This window comes from Anastrepha ludens, chromosome 2, assembly GCF_028408465.1.
Source record: "Anastrepha ludens isolate Willacy chromosome 2, idAnaLude1.1, whole genome shotgun sequence".
NCBI classification, from domain to species: domain Eukaryota; kingdom Metazoa; phylum Arthropoda; class Insecta; order Diptera; family Tephritidae; genus Anastrepha; species Anastrepha ludens.
In genome coordinates, this window is record NC_071498.1 from 54,625,238 (window position 1) to 54,637,691 (window position 12,454).

The 12,454-nt window shown below is 37.1% G+C and overlaps 1 protein-coding gene across 1 annotated transcript in view; it reads left to right on the forward strand.

The window, feature by feature from the left end:
* Positions 1–12,454, forward strand: part of LOC128871317 (esterase B1) — a 66,042-nt gene that overhangs the window by 48,963 nt on the left and 4,625 nt on the right. Inside the window, exons 2-4 of the mRNA XM_054113326.1 lie at positions 4,360–4,672; positions 6,092–6,242; positions 9,473–10,206. Of these exons, the coding sequence (XP_053969301.1) occupies positions 4,360–4,672; positions 6,092–6,242; positions 9,473–10,206 (1,198 nt within the window). The remainder of the gene's footprint in view (positions 1–4,359; positions 4,673–6,091; positions 6,243–9,472; positions 10,207–12,454) is intronic.

Here is a 12,454-nt window from a genome sequence, read left to right on the forward strand (position 1 = left end):
GTGTGGCCTAGCGTTGTCCTGATGGAAGACGACGCTCTTTCTGCTGATCAGTTGTGGCCGTTTTTTTTCGATTGCTTGCTTCAATCTCATCAGTTGTTGACAGTAAAGTGTAGAATCAATCGTTCGAGCAGGCTGGAGTAGCTCATAGTGGATGATTCCTTTCCAATCCCACCAAACACTCAGCATAACCTTTCGAGGCGTCAATCCTGGCTTTGCGACCATTTGTTGAGCTTCACCATCCTTGCACCATTATCTTTTTCCCACATTATTGTCGTATTTGATCCACTTTTCGTCTCCTGTAACCATTCGCTTCAGAAATGGTTCGATTTCATTTCGTTTCAGCAAAGAATCGCAGATGTTAATTCGGTCCATTAAATTTTCCACAGATAATTCATGTGGTACCCAAACATCGAGCTTCTTTTTGTAACCAGCCTGTAAATGGTTCAAAACTGTTTGATGATGAATGTTTAGTGCCTTGGCGATGCCATGGCAGTTTATGTGACGGTCCTGGTCACTCTTTTCCATAATTTCATCGACTTTTTCAAAGATAGGTCGACCGGAGCGAGGTGCATCTTTCACATCGAAATTTCCAGAACAGAAGCGAGCGAACCATTGTTGTGGTTCTGATACTGATACAGCATCGACTCCGTAAACTTCACAAATTTCATTGGTGGCTTGCGTGGCATTCTTCCCTTGTTTATACAAAAATTTCAAAATATCGCGAATTTCTTCATTATTTTCACTCATTTTTGAACAGCTTAAACTTTTTTTCAACTTCTCCGAATTTAATTTTTTTTTTGGTTAAATGAAGCTTAAAATGTCACCTTTCTAACTCCATATGATATGACACAATGTGATTGGTAGCAGTGGAGATAGATGACTCCAACGACATCTATTGACAAAATACGAAAAGACTTTTCCGCCTACCCAATATTAAAAGAAAGAAGAGCCATTCCTTTTAGGAGAACGTCATATTCAGTGATGAGTCGTAATTTAATATTTTAGCATGACTGAGAGCTCTTAGAAAGGTGAATCAGGAGGCGCCAAGTGACATCAAAGGCGTCATTAAAGGCAGCTTTAAGTGTTGAGTGGGAGAAAATGGCAGCTAATGAAACCAAAGTTCGTGATAAGTATGCACCGACATTTGTTAGCAGTTATTAAGGTTTACGGCCTGCCAACAAAGTATTGAATACCCGATTTTTTCATTACTTCTTAAAAAAATATTCTTTATATTGCCATGTTCGAATAATATTTTTGCATAAAATTGTGCCATATTTCGTTATTACCTTAACCCTAGAAAACTAAACCCCGCCTCTGAGGCGCAAAGATTGTCATTTTTACGTATTTCATTATGATTGAATGCAAGTGGCAGCACGAGCTTTCAAACCATTATAGTAGTCTCTTGTGTGAGTTTGTGGGCGAACGTTCATTGCACAAAGTTTTTTTGTTACGGAGATACATATATAATATTAATTCGTGTTGCCTGAGAGGCGAGGTTTAGTATTAAAGGTATTTTTCTGACTACATATTATTTGTAAATATTTCCTTTTTTTTGCGACAATAGCTATACTGTTAATGGCTTTTTCGTTTAGAGATGTCTACTTCTGACTCCCAAATAGAAAAATGGCTGGAGAAGCTGTCGCTAAATGGAAGCGAAATAGAGGACAATTTAGAAAAGGATTTCGATTCAGACGATAGTCTAATTGAACCAAACTTTCAAATTGAATTTGAAGATGAAGTTGAAAATATAATTGTAGGCAATCAAGAATTGACTCCTGTTGCAGTTTCACCTATAGACGTACCACAAAGTAATGACCAACCTAATGACTCTTTAATAATCAAGCCTTCCGAAGCTATTGTAAGAGGTAAGAACAATTTCATTTGGTCGACTGAGCCGTCTTCTACAAAACGAAGCTCAAGTAGAACTCCAGCGAGGAATATTGTTCATATTATACCGGGATCAAAGAGAGAATTTAGGGACGTTACAAAGCCTTTAGATTGTTTTGAAAAAATTTTCACACCAAATATTATTGAAGAAATTCTTCTTTATACCAACGAAGACATTAAAGTTAAATCCAATAATTACAAAAAACAAACCACAACCACATCATTAACTAGAACAGAAGAACTTCGCGCTCTCCTTGGAATTTTGGTTTTAAGTGGTGCGCTAAAGAACAACCATTTGTCAACTAAAGAGCTTTTTGATCCTTTGCTCTGCGGATCTCAAAATGTTGCTACAATGAGTGTGGAACGTTTCCGATTTCTTATAAATTGCCTTCATTCTGATGATCGGAACACACGAGAAAATAGAAGAAAGACCGATAAATTTGCTCCCATTAGAAACATATGGGATATTTTTATTCAGCAATGTAGAGATAACTTTAAACCGGGGTCATATGTGACAATAGACGAACAGCTACTAGCATTTTGAGGTCGATGTCCATTCCGAATGTACATACCAAACAAACCAGCTAAATACGGAATAAAAATTGTGCTAGTCTGCGATGTCAGAACTAAATATATGTTTGATGCTTCACCATATTTGGGAAAAAATTTTAATACAGTAGCTGCCGAACCGTTAGGTTCTTATTATTGTAAGCTTCTCACTAGAACTATACATGGATCAAATAGAAACATAACTGTAGACAATTGGTTCACCTCCATACCATTAGCAGAACAGCTATTAGCGGATCCTTATAAGTTAACTTTAATTGGAACAATCAAAACTAACAAAAAAGAAATACCAGATGAGTTCAAGCATAATACATCCCGTCGTATTGGAACATCCATGTTCGGTTTCCATGATAAGTTAAGTATTGTTAGCTATAAAGCAAAGCCTCATAGAACTGTATTTTTAATACCAACTATGCACGACGAACCCACACTTAACTCACTATCAAAAAAACCTGTAATTATTGAATCCTATAATGCAACAAAAGGTGCTGTTGACACTTTTGATCAGATGTGTTGTCATGCCAGCTGCAGCCGCAAAACCAGGCGTTGGCCATTATGTATGTTTTACGGTATGATAAATATGGCAGTATTGAATAGTTATATTCTCTATGTTTCAAACTGTGACCAAAAACAAATAAAGCCAATGAGCATAAGGGATTTCATGAAGGATCTTAGTAAGGATTTGTGCTGTGACTGGCTCTCAATGAGACTTCAAGAAAGACCATCTATGCAAAAACGAGTTCGTGAAGCAATAACCGACTCCATTCATAGTTCCGAAGAGCAGCAAGAAAACTCTGAACCACAAATAAAGAAAGGGAAAATATCAATGTGCAATTACTGTCCATCAAGCAAGAAACGTATGAGTGTTTATTACAACATACTGCCTGGAACATAGATTCCCAAATTGCTAGACATGTGATATATTATAAGAAAAAAGGTCTGAATTAATTTTTATGTACAAAACAAAATGTTAATAATATATTTGAAATTCTTTATTTTTATGAAACTTAGTACAAATAGCTATAAGAAAAATATGAATTTTATGTTTTTGTTTTAAAGAAACAAAATTATAAAATTTTTTCTAAATGATATCCTTGCAAAAAAAAAAATTTAAGTGTTAATTTAGTAAGTACATAAAAACAATTTGATGAAATACTTTTTTTATATTATAGTTAAATACTCCAACTCTCAAAAAATAATATGTTTTTCAATACAAAAACTTAAGAAAAATTAGAGAAGAATTTTGTTTTTTTAAAAAGTAGCCTAATAGGCGAGCTTTAGTTCTGAGCGTTTAAAAAAAAGGTTTAGTTTTCTAGGGTTAAGTTCTCCAATTCGTACAATGAATTTGGAAGTTTTTGTTCTTTAAATATTGAATAAAAATGTTATTTATTACGAATATATTAAAATAAAATTTTGTTCTCTTGTATAAATCGCGCTAAGTATCAGGTGTATCTGTTTATAAATTGTAAGTGTACGAATAAATTGTGTGACCACTGTTAGTACATATAACACAGACTTTCAGAAGAACTGGGCTTCACCAGCTCGCTAGAAAAAAATGTCGAAAATGCTTTGCAGTCTTATGCACCTTCCGTTGTTTACTTACTGCTTCGGTTGCGCCTGAAAGCATCTTGTAAAAAAATTTACATTTGGAATACTGCTAAATATCCATGTTAATGTAACATTTTCTGTTAAGCTAGAAAAATTGAGTAAACTGGATGCCTTCTGTAAGGGAGATAGATAACACGCTTTGATATGAAAATGATTACATGGGAGTTTGTGCATATAAATGCGACTGTAGTTAAGGCTCGTTCTAATTATATGTAGAGCTCAGCAACTTTACTTGAATACTTGTAATTACAAAAATGCAGCTAGTTTTTTCAACTTTGCTTTCTTTTCTACTTTCAGCTATGTGAAATTCAAAACCAAGCAGAAAAGCATGCGTACAAATGAAAAAGTCATCACCGACACTGTTTATGGCAAAGTGAAGGGTGTTAAATGGCATTCCATATATGGTGGCTCTTACTACAGCTTCGAGGGTATTCCATTTGCTAAGCCACCAATTGGCCACTTGCGATTTAGAGCACCTGAGGAGCCAGAACCTTGGACTGAGGTACGCCGTTGTACGCGCGAACATCCCAAACCATGTCAGCACAATATCATATTGAAGCAAGTGCAGGGGCGTGAGGATTGTTTGTACTTAAATGTCTTCACGAAAACAGTGAGTTTTATATTTTATTGATTTGTACTGATTCCTTACATGGTTTTAAATCAATTTTTAATAATAAAATTACTATAAACTGTTTAAATAATAGGACTATGAATAAGTTCGTGCGGTTTTTTTCGAAATTTGAAACTTTATTGACGTAAAATGGTTACAAATTTAATATTCAAAATATTGTCCATCGCTTACTACTACTTTTCCCCATCTTTCTGGCAATTCACGGATTCCCTTTGTGAAAAATTCGGTCGGTTTTGCCGCAATCCACGAATCGATCCATTTTTTGACTTCATCGTAATTACGGAAGTGCTGGTCAGCCAGGCCATGTTGCATCGATCGGAAGAGATAGTAATCGGATGGCGCAAGGTCTGGACTATACGGCGGGTGGGGTAGGACATCCCATTTGAGCGTTTCTAAGTATGTTTTGACCACTTGTGCAACATGTGGCCGAGCATTGTCATGTTGCAAAATAACTTTGTCGTGTCTATCGGCGTATTGCGGCCGTTTTTCTCGCAGTGCTCGGCTCAAACGCATCAATTGTCGTCGGTAGACATCCCCCGTAATCGTTTCATTCGGTTTCAGTAGCTCATAATACACAACACCCAGCTGGTCCCACCAGATACACAGCATAACCTTCAGGCCATGACTATTCTGCGCCGACGTCGATGTTGAAGCATGGCCAGGGTATCCATACGTTGCCCGACGTTTTGGATTGTCGTAATGGACCCACTTTTCATCGCCAGTCACAATTCGATGCAAAAAACCCTTTCTTTTGTGCCGTTGAAGCAGTTGTTCGCATGCCATAAAACGGCGTTCAACGTCTCTTGGCTTCAATTCATACGGCACCCAATGGCCTACCTTTCGGATCATTCCCATGGCTTTTAAACGTTTGGAAATGGTTGATTGATCAACTCCCAAAGTTTTTGCAACCTCTTCTTGCGTTTGAGCCGGATCTTGATCGAGCAATTCCTCCAATTCGGTATCCATGAACTTTGGCGGCGCACCCTCGCGTTCTTCGTCTTCCAAGCCAAAATCACCACTTTTAAAGCGTGCAAACCACTTCTGGCACGTTCGCTCAGATAGAGCATGCTCACCATAAACTTCCACCAAGATACGATGACTTTCGGCTGCTTTTTTCTTCATATTAAAATAATGAAGAAGAATTCCCCGCAAAAACACATTATTTGGCACGAAATTCGACATTTTCAAGTGTGGTAAAAATATTGTTGTTTACGCTTCAAATAAAAAACTTATACTGACGTTTGTGCCTTACTACAGTAGCTCTCCAATGAATGTTTGGAAATGTGGATCGATGGAATAATAATCAAGTTACGCCATCTGTTGTAAAACCGCACGAACTTATAAATAGACCTATTATATTAATTTTTTAATAATAAAATTAATAAATTTGCTTTGCAGCTACATCCCCAGAAACTGATGCCGGTTTTGGTTTGGATATATGGCGGTGGTTTTCAAATGGGTGAGGCGTCACGTGATATGTACAGTCCCGATTACTTTATGATGGAAAATGTTGTGGTCATTACGATCACCTACCGATTGGGTCCTTTGGGTAAGTGGTGTTGCTGGTAACTTTTTAGCTTTGAAATTAATTATAATATAATTAGGTGAGGTAGTGCCGGCTGACCTGTAAAAAGATTTTAGATAGAGCCCTGGGGTCTATTGTGCCCTCTATGCTATGTATTTGTAGTCGAAGGTATTATTTTATCCAATTCTTAATGCACGTCCTCAAGAGTTTTAACAGCCATTTAGCTTTTTGTCAGTAATATCCTTGAAGAATCCTGGTGCTAGGCACATTTGTCAAGTCCTATAAAGAGCAGATAGTGGCACTTCAGTAGTTGTTCCAAAGTACACCTTTGTTACATGTGATACACGCATCGCTTTGAACGAATCCCATTTTGGCTGAGTGATGTGGGGTGTGACGTGCTCGATCTCGTTAAGCGGGCAACTGCCTTAGAGAGCTCATCGGCTCTCTCATTTCCTTATATTCCTTTGTGTGCTCATATCTAATAAATAATGACCTACCCATTTCCGCAGAGTTCATCCATTTGGGATCTGCATTGTTGAACACATTCCGAGTTAGTCTAAAGCGCCATAATTGCTCTAATAGCCTGAAATTAAAATTTTTATCCGAGTATTAAGAGGAGTATTTCCAGAGCCAACTCAGCCTCTTTTGTTGTGGCATCTATGCCCCAGCCTGAAATATACTACAGTAATTAGGGAGTCTGAAAGACTTTTGGAGATCAAATTTCGGACAAAAGACTGCCGCTCCTTCCCGCTCGCCATTTTTGGCTCATATGTAAAGAAACTGTATGAATAGGATGTGGATTCTAGACCTTTGTGCCATCCATTTTGCTCTATAATGACGTCAGGCTTTGTGCCAAATTTAGCTTCCGACCTTCCGTTTGAATCCAGAATGTTGCTGTGACCAGAATGCCTCTGTTCTGACATCTTCAGTCTTACAGCAGATTTTTTGGCTGATTTTCTTACTACTAGTTTGATTGGATGCCAGTTGAGATTTCTTGACATTGAACTATGTCACTCATCACTTTAGACTGACCTTCCATTAGTGTAATAGTTGGGATCATCACTGGTCACTAACGAATGGGAACACATGGAAGCGTATGGAGTTTTCCTCTAAAGACTGCTCTCACAGCTGCAGAAACGAGGGGGAAGTGAGTGTTGAACACATTCTTCCCCATTCTCCCGCTCTTGCCAGAACGCGACAAAGCTGTCTAAGCACGTACTTCTCTGCATGACTGGCAGACTTTGAAGCTGCAACCATTCACAAAATTTCATAGTTTATTCGAGAGACTAAATGGTTTACCCACTCTGGTAATTACATGGGGAGACTTACTATATGCCCAAATAAGTGGCATTACAATAGTTTAATGGAGAATGCCAACCACTCTATCCTAACTTGACCGCTCATAGCCCACTGCTAGGTGTAATATTATTTTAAGTTTGATTAGTCCACGAACTATTTTTTCTGATATCTTATTTTATAAATTTCGTAATATCGGTAATGTCAAAAAAAAAAATATTTTTCTTTGATATCTGGTTGGTATACCAGATGTTAGTTGTCTCTCTTCTGAAGAATACTCTCCCTTAAAAATTTTAGCACTTACATAATATTTGCATTAATTTTTTCGCCTATCGAAAAGGAAATGGAGTGGACTGTTCCCCGGAAATCAAAAAAAACGATTAACAAAACTTTGATTTTAGATCGACTTTGCTGAAAATTTTGCAAATTCTGACGCACTCGTTTCGTGTATCATAAAGTGCTGACAAAATCTAAAGGCTTTGTGTTATGGACGTTGAGACAAACATACAGTCAGCGTCAAAAATTAGCACACACTCCGGCTTATTGAAAAGTATTAGGCTATTATTAAATACAAATTAAAAATATGTGATAGAGCAGATATCTACAGCCAACCAGAGCTGTTGATGTGATGGAGAAGATTGATGGGATTGAGGTTGGCGCACAGCCCCAGACTGCCGAAGAAAGGAGCACCCAGTGACCTTAATCGTTTAGCTGCCAAACCCAGACATTTACAGAGAAAGTGCTCAACTGTCTCCTTCTCGGAAATCATCTGCAAGGGCGGTTAAATGATAATCCTAGCTAGCAACCAGGAGGTCTTTGAAATCAATTCAGTCCCCTTCCTGGCAAGCTCATTAGCAATTTAATTTCCCTCTATGTTCTTATGTTCTGAGAGATTTGAGCTCCGTCTTACAAGAGTTGACTAGTTTCGATCTGCACAATGGCGTGGTCAGAGCCTTGATAGCGGCTTGACTATCGGAAAAAAGTTAATATCTTCCTTTTTCCCACGTTTTCTAAGCATTTGCATGCCTGCAGGATCGCAAATATGATACTTCTGCCTGAGAAACAGTAGAAATTTTAAGTTAATAGAGGCAATGCTTAGTAAATGTAATCAAAATTTACACGCGATGTTATCGAATACTTCCTTTTCCATTACTATTTCAAAAGAAAATTAATTATCTTTTATTTAAGTAAAAAACAGAAGGTGTGATTTCTTTTATTTTTGGGCTACAGAGCGTTAGTTGTGCACCGATTCAATATGAATCGTTCTTTATGAAAAAAAAAACTGCTTCAAAACTGTTGCTCGCCCACAACAGGTTTCTAACCCAGTCCCTTTTGAATAAATTCAAGCGAAAACTCAATATAATTACGTATTCTAATTAAGATATTTTCCATACTCTTCTGATCCGTGCGGGCAGTAGGGTAGTCCTAATCGAAAGGAGTATTGTGATATGTATTTTAGAAAAGGCTCTATTCCAACTTTTTCCGAGTAATGGAAATTTTTGCAAGTAATGATTAAACCTTATCTTCGACGCCATATTATCAGAACAGAATTGTTATAGTTCCTAGTTTTCGCTCTGCTATTGCATTCGATGCTTTTCTTATTGGGTTTGGCCGAAGTCAGAGCATCCCACAGTGGTCGAGGTGGCGCTGGAGAATGCAACAATTTTTTTTCTTTTTTACTCACATTTTTGTATGCAGTAACATTCAGCTGGATTCACTAAACTTAAAATTTTAAATGAACTCTTTCTAAATCTAAATACACCTTTAACTCACCGTATAGCATTACCCAATGCAGCATACAGCAGTGTATACATAGCGACATATGACACACTGAAAGCATCTAGCGAAAGAGATCAGCACTTTTTACTTCTTACTTCCCAGCCAATAAAAATGTTTATTCTTTTTTGCCATACCAACAATTATCCAAAATGTTTGCTCCCACTTTCTCCACACTTTAGGTTTCCTCACACTCGAAGACCCTCAATTGGATGTGCCCGGTAATGCTGGCCTCAAGGACCAAGTGATGGCCCTGCGATGGGTAAAGCGAAATTGTCATTTCTTTGGTGGCGATCCTGACAATATAACCGTATTTGGCGAGAGTGCAGGTGCTGCTTCAACGCACTACATGCTGCTAACTGAACAAACGCGTGGCCTCTTTCACAAATGTGTACTCATGTCCGGCAGTGCTTTAGCTCCTTGGGCCAACGTACCACAACACAATTGGGCCTACCGCCTGGCTAAAGCCACTGGTTATCGCGGCGAAAATGTTGATAGCAAAGTTTTGGAACACTTACAACAATGCAAGGCTAGCGCCATGATGAAAGTCAGTGAAGACCTACTCACCATAGACGAGCGTCATCAACGCATGATGTTCGGTTTTGGACCGTCAGTGGAGCCATATAAAAGCAAACATTGTGTCATACCATGCCCGCCTGTGGAAATGATGCGCAACGCTTGGGGTAATGCGATACCAATGCTCATTGGTGGCAACAGCTCAGAGGGATTGCTAATATTTACTGAGGCTCGTAAATATCCGGAGTTAATGGGCAAATTGAGTGATGATGCGTCATATTTGGTGCCGGACGATGCTTGTGTGAGTGCAGATAAGCGAAAGGAATACGGAGAGCGGCTGTTGCGATTGTATTTTGGCGATAGTCAACCGAGTTGGGAGACGGTACTGCAATATGCGGATGTGAGTATACGTTTGTGTATATGCAAATATTTTGTTTTGGTGAAATGTCTTAGTAAATTCGTTGGTTAACTGCTAAACTGATTGCAGAATTTGTTCGGATGACTGACTTAACTAATTTGCTATAATTTGATTAGTAAATGAAAGCTCCCAACCATTAGTGCCTTGATTTTCTCTGGCATGACTGAAGTCTTAAAAAATTAGTATGCTTGTGTTTTCGCAAATAACTATGCACAGAATGCTTCAATTTGCACAGAGTCTTTTGTATTCTGAAGCTAGTATCTCCTGCAAGGCATTTTTCAACTTACATTATATATTTAAAGCGCGTGTCAATACCTAAAATATGTTCAAAAATCAAAAACTTAATTTTCAAACTGGTTTGTTAAGCCTTTAGTGCATGAATTAGGAGAGCAGTGAAAAAAAAAATTGTTTCACGGTAGAAATAGTTTTGTTTAGTTATCATAAATTGTACTTTTTTTTACGGAACAGGAAGAACATGAGAAATGTTCTTGGGGTCCTAACAGGGCATTATCTGATTGGTAGGCATGCCAGTAGACTGGGAGCACCCTATAACGACTATTGCCGAGGCTGGAAAGACATTGAAGAAGAAGAGCTTATAGAACACTTTCTATGCGGGTGCATGGCTCTGGATAGAAGAAGATTCAATATTTTAGAAAAAAGTTCCCTGAATAACTTGACAGTAAGTAGCCAATATAAAAATAACAAGCCGTGTTGGATATATTAAAGTCATAGGTTGGTTCAATGAGGACAATGTAGAGTAGTAGAAAAGAGTTGAACACCACAAAAATTATGATCCGACGAGAAAGATGAGTATATCGGCTCCACGAAAATAATTTTTGTTTTATCAAAAAGTACTTAAGTTTTACTCTGTTATCGTTTTTGGTATGAATCACTCGCATTGCAATTTTGTTTTTTTTCACCCACTTGCGCAAAAGGGAGGTTATTTCGAAGTGTCATAAAATCGTAGAAAATTTTTTGGGTTTTTTTTTTGTTACTAAATATATATTTGATGAGTTAGTCCAGTTTGAATTATATAATAACACTTAATTTGAAAATAAAATTGAATCAAAACTGCAATACCATATTGCGTTAAAGGATTAAGAGACTTATAGAAGAATTTTCATAGAAACATTTTTGTGGTATACATTTTAAGGGGGGGGGGGTAACGTTAATTCATGGAAAAAAGGCACATTTTTATGATTTTTTTTTTTGATGACACAGTTAAAATTTATTCGTCAAATCTTTTACTAATATACATAAAACTATAGCATTTGAAGTATATTTTGTGAAATTTTCATCCAAAAATATTTAAAAATACGGCAATGGCAGAAATTATTCGGACGCATCTAAAAAAAAAGTAGTTTTGCGGTGCCTCTCATAACTCGGTGTTAAATCATCTGAAATCAAAAAACCAAAGTTATTTCGTTAGATAATCGTTTTCTCCGGGTAATGCCGAGAGGGTTTTTTGAAATTAAAAATTTTTCGATTTTTGGGAACACGTTAAAGTCAAAAACACGATTTTCGCGTAAAAAATCGGTGAATTAGTTACCGTAAAAACAAAAGTATCAATAAATTCGAAAAAAACTCTTCGGTGTTACCTTGTAAAACATCTACAGAAAAAGTGTTCAAAATTTCAAAAGGATCGGTGCAGTAGTTTCAAAGTTATGAGGGGCACCGACTTTGAAAACGTAAGTTGTGGGAAAACGGAACTGAAATGATGCAGAAAACACACGTGTATTTTTGTTCGATCGAATGTTTACTTTCATTGTTATTATAATTGTTATTATTATTATTATTGTTATTATGGCATTATACCGCCTGAGGGCACTATGTACTTATAGTCGTAGATGTTGTCTACAGTAGGTAAATGATCTTCTGTGAAAGAGAATATATAGTGAGCGAAACAGTTGCTAGGTACAAATGGCGCGCGGTTGAGCCAGGTAGGTAGATACGCTTACATGGCTGTATCTTTGTAAGTTTTGCTCCGATTCATCTAAAATTTTCACAGAATATTCTTGAAAGGTTCTTCATTTAAAAAATCAAATAAAAAAAATGCAAAAAAAAAAATTAAAAACGTTACCCCCCCTTAATCAACTATATCCTATCCTTCTCATCTTCTTCAGCAAAATATTTCAGAAGATTTTGTTCTCTTGTGCGGTAATAAGAAATTTTAGTTTCAGTTGTTACTAAGTTTATTTCTTTCAGTCTAAAAGCCAAAAGTTCAGAAGCA